General features: G+C 39.2%; 1 protein-coding gene across 1 annotated transcript; it reads right to left on the minus strand.

Moving 5' to 3' along the window:
• Positions 1 to 3480: 3480 nt before the first annotated feature.
• On the minus strand, positions 3481 to 14137 carry HEMGN (hemogen). Its single transcript, XM_057313402.1, has 4 exons — positions 13984 to 14137; positions 11962 to 12060; positions 6181 to 7365; positions 3481 to 3587 (listed from the first exon to the last, which is right to left on the minus strand). The coding sequence occupies exons 1-4, from the start codon at positions 14060 to 14062 to the stop codon at positions 3481 to 3483; spliced, it is 1470 nt and encodes a 489-aa protein (XP_057169385.1). The 5' UTR covers positions 14063 to 14137.
• Between the last annotated feature and the right edge of the window lie 319 nt (positions 14138 to 14456).

A 14456-nucleotide genomic window follows, 5' to 3' on the forward strand; every position in this document is an offset into this window, starting at 1 on the left:
AACAAGTTTGGCAACAACTGAGCTATATACGCTTTGTAAAACAGGGGCGGTAATAGCTGCATTTGCCACTAGATGGTGGTGTTGAAAGTGATGTCTCGCTTAATTTGTGGACAGACTAGTGTGGAAAATGAGAGGTATTTGCCCTCCTGGTCTTAAGTATTATCTAATGATAATCGTGCAAAATAATGGATTACTGTGTGTGACAAGTACTGCGATGCAAAGCAAATTTGGAGACACTGATGAAGTAGCTTGCTACATCTAAATTTCAAAGGTAAATTTTCTCTTTATGGAAAACAGGAACTTAAATATGTGGCACTTGTATTATGTGATCTGAGGCTTTTTATTATCCTTTCTAGAGTTATATCTGATTATTTGTAGTTTATAAGGCAACTGTTTCTTTGGAGGTGAGACCTGGGAATCTGCCTTTAAAAAAACCTAAATGATTCTAATATAGGTGGTCATCAACTTACACTTAGACACTTCTCCTTCTAATGGTTCTTAATCTTTCATTTGGAGGAAGGATCCCTTTGAAAAGCAATTAAAGCTTTGGTATATGCATCATTTTAGATTTAAAAGCACAGGATTCATGGATTTTTAAGAACCACCATTGTACCTACCATGAGAGGAAAAGTAGCACAAAGTAGAGGTAGATGGTTGTAAAACTTTTGATTCTGTGACCTCAAGGTTTGAAGCCAAAGAAGAAAACTGGAAAATGTTTAGATGCACACTGGTGTTTGAATGAGAATAGTGAGAAAGCAGAGGTTGTGTGTATACAGGGAGTGGGGAAAGAGGACAAGAAGAAAGGGTCCTAAGAGGTAAAAAGAGAAGATCCTCTCTTTCTTTTGTTTTTTTTTTTTTTTTTAAGATTTTATTTATTTATTTGACACAGAGAGAGACAGCCAGCAAGAGAGGGAACACAGGCAGGGAGAGTGGGAGAGGAAGAAGCAGGCTCCCAGTGGAGGAGCCTGATGTGGGGCTCGATCCCAGAACTCTAAGACCACGCCCTGAGCCAAAGGCAGACGCTTAACGACTGAGCCACCCAGGCACCCCGATCCTCTCTTTCTAATGTACTATATTCCTCATTCCATCTACTTCCCCATTTCTTTCACCTTTATGCCCCTGTGCATTGTACATATGCAAGTATCTTACAGTTCATCTTAATACAACACTCTTAGAACGTGAAACTTCCATTTACTCTTTTTCTTGTAATGTTCACTCACTCTGGCAGGTGAATTGAGACAAGATTTCCCGAGATTAGACCGAGCATGAAAAGCACTGAAGAAGTTAGATGTGATTTTAGGTGAGTACCCAGCCTCTCTGAGGCTATTCCTTCATCTATAAAACGGAATGATAATCATTGCCCCGCCCATTTTGCAGACCCTTGTGCAAATCAAATAAGTGTATATGGAAATATAAATTCTGAAGTGCCATCCAGATGTAAAGGACTATTATATGGTTATGCTGCCCTCAATATGTCCCTGGAGTAATATAATGGGGTATGAGTAATCCTTGTATAATGACTATATCCCTGGAGGAAAAAAAAATGTAATGTTTGTGGGGGAGTGTGTGCAAACAGGAGGGAAACAGCATTGTAACCTCCCACTATACCAGTGACCCTCAATTGTAGCTGCACATTAGGATCACCTGGGGGAGCTTTTCGAATACCCTACATGCGATGTTGTATCCTAGATTGAATCCTAAAAGCAGAAAAAGGGCATTAGTAGAAAACTAATGAAATCCAAGTAATGGTAATGTCACTGTCTTAATTTCTTAAGTTTTGATAAATGGACCATGTTTACAGAACTTGTTAACATTGGGATAAACTGGGCGAGAGGTATACAGAAACTTCTGTACTATCATTATAACTTTTCTATAATTTCTAAAATTATTTCTCAAAAATATTATTTAAAACAAACAAACAAAAAACAATTAACATATCTATGCCTGGATGTCATCCTAGACAGGTAAATCAGAATCCCTGGGGAGGTGTCTGGGCAGCTGTAATTTTGAAATCTTCCCCGGTGGTTCTAATGGATCCTGAGGGTTGAGAACCTCTTTCTACACTGTGAATGCTTGTGAGACTTGGATTCTGTCTTTTCTTTGCTGTCTGGCCAAGTACCTAACACAGTGCCTCTGTACCTATATGGAGAGCTTGTACAATTGTGTCCTTGCTGAACTAAACCTTTACTTGCAAAAATCTCCTTCACTTTGAGTCTTCTGTAACAACAGATGGAAAACTGCAAACAACTCCCCCCTAAATACCAGGGGGGATTTTCAGACATCTTCCCACCCAGAATAGTTCCTATTCCTGCCCCCAGTGTCTTAACATTTTCAGCTAACCCTGACCAATTTCACCAGAAAGATATTATTACAATACTAAAACTGCATTGTTCCGAAGTCTGACTTAGTTCCACATTACCTAACGCATACTTCTCAGGTATGCAAAATTCTGTCCACTCTAATGAGCTCTTTAGCCTAGTAGCCTGCTATTCCACATGGACTGTGCATTAACTGTAATTTGCATGTAGCTCTCTTGACTATGTCTTGAATTCACCCTTCTCTGTGTCACATACAATAATGCCATAATCTTCACCTACAATACAAATCTTTTCCATCTTTCAGGGCTCCTCGAAGATATATATTTTCAGGTCACTCCAGCAAAAAAAAAAAAAAAAAAGGGGCGTGTTTCCTCTATTGTATCTACCCTTCAAATGGCACTAGCATTTACTATGATTTGTATTCTGTTTTATTCCCTCCATAAGCCTAAATTAAACCCCTAGTGGGTAAGGACTATGTGCCATAGGTCTTCTAACCCTCACAGTGCTTACCATGATGCTGTCCACACGGTGAAACATGTAATAAAAATTTAATGTACATTTGGCACAAATACAATATTTAAAAAGGAAGAATTCAAACACTCAAGTAAACTGCATTCATCACTCATCACCTCAAAATATCTTTGAAGGAGTCCCAGAATAATTGTTAAAATTACCTTAAAAAGCCTACCAAAGTCTGAATAAAATGTTGATGCTATTGTTACATTGATAATTGAACAAAGTTTACAAGAAAACTATTACTCTCCCAGATTTTAAGTGTTTAGACAATACTTTTAAGAATTAACCAAGAAAAAAAATAAATTTAAAAAAATAATTAACCAAAGAAAGGTTTGTTCTTAGGGGGGAAAAATCAGTTATTCAGCCATCCCTTTCCCATTTCTGTCTCTCCCCACCACTATCCTCACCCCAATATACACATACATATATATATACACACACACACACACACACAAGCAGGATATCATCTATGTAATAGAGCCTGAAAAAACACCTTCGTTCTCTCAGATATAGTCTATACGTGAAAAAAAAACCCACTTTAAAATATTAATGACTGTTGTATAGATGTACAATGTTTTGAGAAAATCACACACATAATATATTAAGATGTGTATTTCGTCGGACAACTATTGATGGTTGAGCGTCGTTAAAACAAAACATAACTAAAGACATCATTTTCTGGATGAATTTCTTGAGGAACATTTGGAATTGCTGGTATCTCTGGTTCTTCTGCTTTGGGTTTTTCTCTCATTTCTGTAGAATAAAATATGAAAATAGGTTCAATAAATGGTATTGAAACAGTATTTATCTAGAGGGAAAAAACTCTACCTCACACCTTGCACAAAAGCAAATTTCAGATGAATTAAAGATTTAAATATTAAAATACCATAAGTGTTGTAGAAACAACAAAATGTTTTTTATAATCTTAGGATTAGAAAGGCCTGTCTAGGCAGAACACAGACCAGAAACCATAAAGGAAAAGAATGGCTGGTTTGAATAACTAAATATTAAAATCATGACAGGTTTGAATAACTAAAAATTAAAAATTAAAATCTTATCATGTAAATGACAAAAACCACTATAAATAAAGTTAAACCAAAAGTAACAACAGGGAAAATTTTTATAACTTATATGTAGGTAAATTCTTAATAACTATTATACAGGGATTTTTTAAATCAATCTGAAAAGATCAAATTTAAAATGGAACAGGAATTCGAACAGGCAATTCTCAAAAGAAAAACATCAAATTTATAACAGTCATGAAATTCAAATTCATAATAATACTAATGCCTAGTAGCAGTAGTCATTAAAAAAGTGGGAATTAAAAAAATTAGGTTGTTTGGGTTTGTTTTTTTAAACCTAACACATAGGAAAAGGTTTTTTTAAATTTTTTTTAAGATTTATTTATTTATTTTAGAGAAAGAAGGAAGGGGTAAGAGCAAGGGAAGTGGCAGAGGGAGAGGGGGAGAGAGAATCCTTAAGCAGGCTCCCTGCTGAGCACGGAGCCTGACTTGGGGCTTGATCCCAGGACCCTGACATCATGACCTGAGCCAAAATCAAGACTCAGGCATTTAACCAACTGAGCCACCCAGGTGCCCGGGAAAAGTTTTTAAAGTGTAATCATGCAGTATTTGCAAGGGCCTAAGCAAAAGGCACTTACATAAACTCTTGATTTGTGTGGATTGCTACAACGTTTTGGGAAGCTAGTCTGACAGAAGGTATCCAAGCATTAAATGTGGGTACCCTTTGGCCCAGCATTTCAATTTCTAGGGATTTATCTAAAGAATATAATTGGACAGACTTAAGCTTCCAGTGCCTCAGTTTCCTTATCTATGAAATGGGGATAATATGGTTTTTCTGTTAGGGTTTTAACATTAAATAAAATAATTCACACAAAAGGTTTAACAGTTTCGGGCACACAGAAAGTACCAAATAAATGTTACTTCCAATGATGTTCATTGAACAGTGTTATAATAGTAAAACTCAGCAGTAACCTGAATGTTCGTCATTTCAGAGACTGGTTGAATAAATTATTGTACATATAGCACACTACCATACAACTGTTACAAAAGATGTCGTTAAGATGGCCATGATATCTATTGTATGTGAAAAAATGCAGGTTACAGAATAGGATATATGCTATCTCATTTGTTAAAACAAAGGAAAACACCTTGAGGATAAGGATTAGAGATAGGTGATGGTATTAGAGTGGACTTACTCTATCTTCACTTACATATTGCTCTCATTTATCATCATGAACATTCATAATTCATTTTTATGAACATTTTCTAATCAGTAAAAAGAGAGTACGTATTTCCATTCGTTTGGCCAGACAAAACCCCGAAACAAGAAAAGAGTGAATTAATTGCCCATATTAACCTTGGCAAGAATGAACCTCCTAGAATGGAGCCCGGTGTGGAAGAGAGCTGCTTCTCTAACAGGGACTCCTGTCGGCACAGGCCCGTGCTTCACCCATCTGCTTTTTACTCTAACTTTTTCAAGGTATTTCTTCAAAACCTGTACCTGTGGGCACCCAACTAACCCCATGCTTTTGTTGCACTCATCTTTTAGGAAAGAGAATAAGCTACCAGAGGGGTTTCTTTAGAAAAAAAATTGCCTGGGGAGAACTCTGGTCTGGTAGATTCAGCCCATTGCTTACACTGTCTACGGTATTGCAAAGAACACAGGGGTTCTCACGTATGTCCCTGAGCCAAGTCAAACTGAAGAAAGGTCACATTATTTTAGAAGTGTTATGCTTAGGAGAAAGCTTTTCAGGAACAGACATTGAAATAGAAAAGGGTTTTGGCAAACCTGATAAATCCTACAAAACTGAGTTCCCCAGTAGCAGGATCATATTCTGTACCTTTATAACTCCCTCGGTACCTTGTACCCTGAATTTACTTGCTTTTAGTTTGCTGGGAAGTTTTAATTCTCAAGAAAAACTGTATTCCTGAAGCTTTCTTGTTAATTTAAATTTGATTGTTCTTTGAAATATTTTGTACATAATTCATCTTATATTGGATTCATTTCATTTCACTGACTAAAGCTTCCCAGAATGGATAGTATGTCAAATACCTACTATACACGCTTATATTTTCAATTGTTTTCTTTTAATTCTTCTTAAATGTGCCAGGCAGACATTGGTTGGATGAAAAACATTTTTTACTTGAAACTAGCTAGTAACATTAATGGTATCCCTTGCGATAATGGGAGATATCCTACGATTGTCAAAGAAGGCTATAAATCACCACTCTGAGGGAGATGTACCTATGTTGCTGAGCTAATTATAAATGGGGAACCCCATGAAGTGGCAGTGTCACTGACTTATACCAATAAAACACCCTACCTCGAGGAAAAGTGTAAACATCCTTAGCATCCTCCTGGTGGGATTTAGGATCCTGGCTGTGGGGCCCACCTGTTTCTTGGTATGGTTCTGGAAAGCATTCTTTAGGCAGATCCTTATTTTTATACGCTTTAGTAGAAAGATCTTCAGGCCCAGGTGTTTCTTGGTATATTTCAGGTGAATAGTCTTCAGGCCCAGGTGTTTCTTGGTGTATTTCAGGTGCACAGTCTTCAGGCCCAGGTGTTTCTGGATATATTTCAGGTGCACAGTCCTCAGGCCCAGGTGTTTCTTGATATATTTCAGGTGGATATTCCTCAGGAGCAGGCATTTCTTGGATTGTGTTATGAGAGGATGCATTAGGCACAGCAATTTCTTTATAGGTTTCATGAGAGAAGTGTTCAGGTTCAACTGTTTCTTGGTGTGTTTTTTTAGAAAGTTCTTTAGGCACAGCTATTTCTTGTGTTTTAAGAAAGAAGCTTTCAATCTCACCCATTCCTTGATCTGGTTCAGAATTGTATTCCTCAGGTTCAGCTTTTTTTTGGTATGTTTGAAGAGCATACCCTTTAGGCATATCTGGTTTGGGGAATGCTTCAGGAGAGCATCCTTCCAGGCCAGCTATGTCTTCAGATGTTTTAGAAGGAAGGACTTTGTCTACAGCTGTTTCTTGGCACATTGTGGGAGAGAGGGCTTCAGGTTCAGCTGTATCAGGGCACATTTTGGAAGGATGGTTTTGAAGTACAGCGGTTTCTTGGCACATTGTAGGTGAGAGGACTTCAGGTTCAGCTGTATCAGGACACATTTTAGAAGGATGGCCTTGAAATACAGCTGTTTCTTGGCATATTTTAGGAGAGAGGACTTCAAGTTCAGCCATATCTTGGCATGTTTCAGAAGGGTGGTTTTGTACCACTGTTTCTTGTAACTCAGAAGAATTTTCGGGATATTTAATGCTTTCTTGATCCACTGAAGAAAATCGTTTCTCAGGCACAACTTTTTTGGGAGAGGCTACTAGAGACAGCACTTCGGTTATACTCCTAGGTGGTTCAGTTTCTTTCTCCATAGGTGCCAACGCTTTCTCCGTCGTGTCCTTTTCAAATTGTGACTGAGGTTCCTCCTTCAGTTCTCTATCTTGTTGTCTCTTTCTGCCTCTTTTATTTCCTTTTCCTGTCCTTGGCCGCTTGCATTTTTTCTCTCTGTGAAAGATGGAATTAATGTCAGCAACGGGGCTACAGGATTGGAAGAAATGCTTAGCGATAACAGCTCCAGGTCTCCCGCTGCCTGCCGTGTTGCATGACCATGAACAAATCGCTTAATCTGTCTAGGCCTCAACCCCCTTGTTTGTAATGAAGGAGAGTGCTAGATGTTCTCAGTAGTCAGGAGAGGAAATGTCCCTCAGGGACTTTTTGTCTCTGACACCTGGCTCACACAGAATCTTCTTGATGAGTGTAGGGTGCGTGTCTGTGTTTGAGAGCATATAGTTAAGGATTGGTTATGGAAAACGTATAACTGATGTTATAATGAATAGATTGGCATGCTGGTTTATAAAGTAGTCTCTTTAGGTTTAGTACGTGTAAGTTAGTCCCACTATGCCCTGGGCAAACGGATACAATTGCATTTCTAGATCTGCAATCCAGGCACAGCTCCTTGTCTGTGCAGCCTACAGACAGAAGATATATATCTAATTGCACATCTAATTCAGTGTCTTGTGTACAGAATGCTAAATAGCCGTGCTACATGTCAAATGAGATGTACCGTTAGCTGGGTCAAAAGCTGCCAAAACATTTCTGGAAGTAAAGAAGCCTGGTGGAAAGGCATGAGTGGCCATATTATACCTACTCCAAATTAATAGCTAAGTGAAGGATCTAAAAGATAAAAGGATATGCGTGGAAATCGCAGCCAATGACAAATTGTTAGGTACTGCCACTATAACCAGACACAGATGGCTAATGCAGACGGGCTGGGGGATTGGGCAGGAAAAGGTGCTATAAATAAATATCTCATCGTTTTTCTAAACCTATTGAAATTCTGTTCCATGCTACCTGCTCTGTGGAGCCTTCTCGTAGAGATCACAGGCTGAAATGCTCTCCTTGCTCAGGGTTTATGATGAGGGTCATGCTTTTAGGTGAGGAACATAGGTTGCCTCATACTCCCATTATTTCTGGGGAAATATTCTTATAGTAAATATTCGTATTTCTTTTAGCAAAGTAGCTAAAACCAGTGCTTTTATATCTCTGCAGTGCTCATAATTCCTTGCACACTTAAATGGGTACCCTATTCTACCTTTGTTTGTGTTTGAAGATTTCCATAGTTAAATTTTTTTAAAGGTTACCTCACCAAAACCGGTTCGAAATCAACATTTAAAAAGTTATATATGGGGGCGCCTGGGTGGCTCAGTCGTTAAGCATCTGCCTTTGGCTCAGGTCATGATCCCAGGGTCCTGGGATCGAGCCCCTGCATCGGTCTCCCTGCTCGGCAGGAAGCCTGCTTCTCCCTCTCCCACTCCACCTGCTTGTGTTCCCTCTCTCACTGTATCTCTCTCTGTCAAATAAATAAAATCTTTAAAACAAAAGTTATATATGTAATAAGACAGTCAAAAATAAGCATTAAAAATAATATAGAAGAAAATGTTGTGTAAAAATGATGGGATGACACCTCAGTATTTTAGAGTTTAATTCCAAGTAATGACAAAGGACACAAGACAATTTATAAAGTCCTTATTGTCAGATTTTTAGAAGATGGTGTATGTGACTTTTTCAGGAAACACTTATTTCATCCTAGATATTAAATCCTAAATAATTTGTTAGGTAGATCTCTATCTGAGGGAATCTGAGTTATGTTCCATGTTCTTCCCGGTAGTTTTTCAAAAGATGCAAATATATCTATGTGGCCTAAAATTTAATCCAGACCCTGTCACTGATCAGCTATGTGATCATGGGCAAGTCACATAAACTCTCTCTGCCTTGGTTTCTTCATAGGTAAAATGGAGTAAATGGTATCTGTCCAACCTCATGTGGCTGTTGTAAGAATTGCATATAATAAAGGCGCCTGGGTAGCTCAGTTGGTTAAGGATCCGATGCTTAGTTTTGGCTCAGGTCATGATCTCAGGGTCCTGAGATTGAGCCCCATGTCGAGCTCCCTGCTCAGCAGGGAGTCTGCTTCCCCTTGCCCCCTCCTCCCACTCATACACACCTAAAAATAAATAAATAAGTCTTTGCCAAAAAGAAATGCATATAATAACTTGGATGAATGAATTATTCAAATATAAATTAACACTCATATTCGTACAGGAAACACAGTGCTTCCTATGTGTCAGGCACTGTTTTGAGTAATTTACTTATTCTGTTATCTCATATAATCTTCACATCATCCACTATGAGGCAGATACTATTATTATCTCCATTTTGCAGATGACAAAACCGAGGCACTTTCTTGTCCAAGGTCAAATGGCTAGAAGTGGGGGAGCCACGCTTCAAATCTAGTCATTCTGGCTTTAACAGCCAGGGCTTTTAACCATTACACTCTGCTGCTTCTCCCTGGAACAACTGTGTGGTATGTTGTGGTAAGAACAGCCCTCAGGAGCATAGAGAGGTGTCACAAGAGCACGGCCAGCCAGCTGCCAAGAGGCTCACCAAGGTGTCATCTACTTCAGTGACTTTTTCAGCCTTGCCCCCCCCCACCCCAACCCAGCAAGCCCAGAAACCCAGTTCTATCAGCACACTGAGACTAGCTCCATTTATCAGGGATAGAACTCACCAACCAGCTCAGAGAGACCGATATATAAACCTAAAGACCAATTTTTAAGTGAACAGTGAGAAAAGGAAAGTCACACAGCAGAGGATGCTTGGACTAATAGACGACTATATTCTTTCTCTGTAGCAAGTATTTGAGAAGCTAAGGAATGATCAGAAGGTTGCTTGGCGAGTATGGAATTAGGGGGGCTAATAGGATATTCTTCAACAGAGTCACCCGCCACAGGACTCGAGTATAAAAGTTTCTGCTATAATATAATATAACTAATTCCTGGAAAACCTTTCTGCAAAATCATACACTAAAAGTACAGTGCTTGTGGAGAAAATTAGAATTAGGCAAACGACTCAAGTCCTGTGCAACTTTTTTGTGTGTTTGTTTTTATTAAGTAGGCCCAATGCAGGGCTTGAACACTCGACCCTGAGATCAAGACCTGAGCCAGATCAAGAGTTGGGCACTTAACCGACTGAGACATGGAGGCGCCCCCTGTGCAACTTTTTAACACTAACAAAAACAATAATGGGTACCCAGGAGATAACTTGAATAGTCCAGACAGGCAGCTCACTCTGGCTGGAGGCTGCCTGGAGGATAGCAAAAATACACAAAAACAACAGTGTAAACGCAGGCTTTCAGCTGCTGAGATCATGCAAGTGCTGGTGGTGCTCCGAGCCAGCAGGGCTGCCATTGGCCTGGGCACAGGAGGAAGTGCAACCTACATGTGGAGAGCTGTGCAGGGCTAGTCCTGTCCTCTGGGGAAGGAGCCCTGGATGCAGGCCAAAAAGGACCCCGCTTATGCAGCAGCCAAGCTGAAGGCTTTTCCCTTTCCGATTGAAGGTTTTAATTGTATTCCCTTTTGACTAGGAAAAATCTTGAACCAACACAACTTCTACATTATACTGACATCATTCTCCTATTTACCAATCATATGTGAGCTGATTGGTGCTGTAGCAGAATAGCCGATAACTCAGTCCACAGGGGGATAGGTGCCCTTTCTCCGGAAAAGTGCTAAAACATCTATATTGTACTTTTTTTTAAAATGATGCCTAGAAATAAGTATACATATTTTATCTTTGCCATCAAAAGAAACATTTTTGCAGCAATGAAGAAATGCAAATCTAACTGCTAATCTAATAATAATAATATAAGAGTGTTTAGATCAGTGGTTCTCAACTGGGGGCAATTTTGCCCCTTCGCACCCCCCCCCAACCCTTCCCATGCCAGGAGACATTTGACAACGTCTGGAAACATTTTTGGTTGTCACAAGGTGGGTGGGGAAGCACTATTAGTTTCTAGGTGCCAGAGATCTGCTAAACATCTGCAGTGCTCCGAGCAGCCTCCACACACAAAGAATTATCCTGCCCACAGCATCAGTAGTGCCCAGGTTGAGATACTCTGGCTTAGATGGGTGTTGCACTTTGGCTCCTTGGGCTCCCTATTTCTATCTCCAAGCATCTCCAAGAACCTCTGTTTTCAGAGTCCTATTCTAAATGGATGCACCTAGAAGCTGCCTCATTTATAAGCGTGGTCTTATATACTCCCTCCCTGAGATTACATACAGTTGACTTTGCTTGGGGATTGAAGAACTCCTAAACTCTTTCATCACTTATTTGCATGGTTTACTCCATGGAGAGTTAACGCACTCATTCAATTAGGATTTTACTAATTGAAACCTTGGGAAGCTAGCTTGAAGTTCTCCACGAAGGTATCTCCTCCTCCCAACAAGATGCTTCTATGTTTATATTACAGGAGTAGTAGAACACCAGGTCTCTCTACAATATAATTTAACTGCCTGGGGCTTTGATTTTAAAAGAACAGGAATAGTTCCCAACCCTTTACTAGCTATGTGATTTCAGGCAAGAGATTTAACCTTTGAGGACTTGGGTTCCTTTTTTGTTTGTTTGTTTTTTGTAAAATAGGGATAACAGCTCCCAATTTATGGGATTGCTGGAAAGATAAATATAGTGTATAAAAGCACTCAGTGCTACTTGACCCATAGCATATACTTGACAAATATCAGTTCTTTTTCCCTTGCAACGATACTATACCCAAAATGCCATTGCGAATTTTGCTTCTCCTGTGCTTCAGCTTTCCTTTTTCTGAGTTGCTCTCTGTTTCGCAAATTCCAAGTTCCAATGACTTCTGTAGGATCAAAGTGGAAGTTAGAGGATGTAGTGATAAATTGTGGCATGTATCAGCAAGAGTCCTATGGCAAAGTGGTAGAACCCCTACGCTACATGTCTGTTTTGCTCCTAGTTTTGGGGGGACAAGGACCGTATCTTATTTATCCATGTACCTCCAAAGAATGCCTAGGAGCAAACATTCAGTAAATATTTTTAAATGAAAGGGTCAGTACATAAGTGTGCTACCAACTCATTAATTTCTTCAGAATAATTTTACATATCGTAGGAACATTAAAAAAAATCAGCCATGTTCTGCCATCCTTAGCATTATAACCTGTTTTCATTTTATTTCTCATACCCATCTAGTCCCTAAATTACACAAATGTGTAATGATAGCATACAATAATTTTATCATTATTAACCTAACATTATGTCAGATATATTTTCTATGAGATAGTCCTCATAATTATAAGTTTAATCAAGTTAATGTATTCCTGTTTGCCCAGTCATTCCACTTGTATTGGTTGTTGCCCATTTTATGGGTTTTTTTTTTTTTTGCCATTGTAGATCAAATTACAATAAGAATGTTCATGCATATAGCTTTTTTCCTTTTGAATTTTTTCCTTAGGATGCTGTTTTTCCAAGTTCTTTGGAAAGTTATCAAAAAAAGGTTCTGTTTGCATCCAAGTTTGTGAAAAGTGAATGGGTCTTCTTGGAGCCTGTAAAGTGATTACAGACTTGCACTGAGATCCCCGAGAGACAGAGCATGCCCCTTGGACCACAGCACCTTTTGTTCTATGGCAGAAGTTCTTTTTTTTTTTTTTTAAAGATTTTATTTATTTATTTGACAGAGAGAGACAGCCAGTGAGAGAGAGAACACAAGCAGGGGGAGTGGGAGAGGAAGCAGCAGGCTCCCAGCGGGAGAGCCCGACATGGGGCTCGATCCCAGAACTCCAGGATCACGCCCTGAGCCGAAGGCAGACGCTTAACGACTGAGCCACTCAGGCGCCCCTATGGCAGAAGTTCTGATGGTGAACTTAGATGCGGGAATATTATGCCTTTATTTTTACCGATGTCTAATTAAATTTCCTTCAATGATGAATGTAAGTGACAAACCACAGCAATTTTTATGCAGTGTCTGTCACCAAAAGAGATCAGATTTTTTTCATATTACAATACAGTTGTTGCAGATACCTTAAAATACAATTTATTCGAGATGGTATGTTTGATTTGTTACAATGGTTTTAGACCCACCTTAATACAATCTTGTTACTTAATGCATCTATAGATGAGCATAAATAGTACTGGATCACAATTTTTCATTTTGATAATCGTATCGTATAATCGTTTCCTTTGAAATCCTATCAACTTCATGTATTTAAAATATTTATTTTAAAAGGGGGTCTATAGGTTCATGAGAATGCCACAGTGATCCATGGCACAAAAAAGTTTTAAAAACTGTCTCAAGGCCTAGGGTTCTGCAAAACGTTTTAAGAAATGCCACTTTAGGACAGACTCGAGACTAAGATTAATGAGTCAAAAGAATAAGCGCTATTATAGGTCCAGCACTAGGTAGACCAGATCTCTTTCCAAAAATCATACCAAATTTACACTACCATAAAAGTATAGGAGTGTACTTGTTTTACCACAACCATCTAGTACTGGGTATTTTCATTATCTTTCACTGGAATATATTATTATAATTTACTTGTTATCTCCTTGTGTTTCTCTGGCTCATTAGAATCAACGCACTACAAGTCACCTCAGAAGGTATACAACCCCAATCCTTCCCATCTAAGGTTGTATGAACATACTGAATTATATCCTTTTTGGGGGGCCAGATCCATAAAAATTAGGAAAATAGCCACAGCCCCAGTTCTTCCCAACAGTCACTAAGACATCTGAGTGGCCACTAGAGACCTCTTAAGATCTCTTCCATTACCTGGAACATGGTTCTCTTCTTGATGAAGATTAGGTGTCTGATGGAGTTTCAAGCGAGACTGGTCCTTTCCCAAATCCATCTTGCTGTAATACCTTCCTGCTATATGGTCTGACTTCCACAAGCAACCTTTTTAAAAATATCAAAAGCACCTAACAGTTAAACACACACAGACCCACAGACACACAAGTTTACTTGTCACTTAACTTCCCGCCTAAAAGTTTTATCTGGTTGGACCACAGCTGTTGGCCACCTCTACTTTCTTTATCACACTGCACAGGTATGAGTAGGGGGCATGGTTGGTCCTGCTATCCTCATCCTGTAGCATATTTGCTAGTTATACAGGGAGCCCCATGGCCACAGCCTGGCATGGCACAGCGTCTGATACAACAGTCATTTATTTCTGTCTGCCAAAAAGTGCCGGATCTGATGGCCCTTTTTCCATATGGAAGTGACATAGTGTAGAAAGAACCTGA

This window comes from Ursus arctos, unplaced genomic scaffold (genome assembly GCF_023065955.2).
Source record: "Ursus arctos isolate Adak ecotype North America unplaced genomic scaffold, UrsArc2.0 scaffold_18, whole genome shotgun sequence".
NCBI lineage: Eukaryota > Metazoa > Chordata > Mammalia > Carnivora > Ursidae > Ursus > Ursus arctos.

Excerpts from the sequence above, each read along its gene's own strand:
- HEMGN (XM_057313402.1), bottom strand. The coding sequence starts at position 14,062 with ATGGATTTGGGAAAGGACCAGTCTCGCTTGAAACTCCATCAGACACCT. Across the intron at positions 7,366-11,961 it reads GCAATGGCATTTTGGGTATA|AGAAAAAATGCAAGCGGCCA; the intron begins GTATCGTTGCAA and ends TCTTTCACAGAG. Across the intron at positions 3,588-6,180 it reads TGTTTACACTTTTCCTCGAG|AAATGAGAGAAAAACCCAAA; the intron begins GTAGGGTGTTTT and ends TTTATTCTACAG.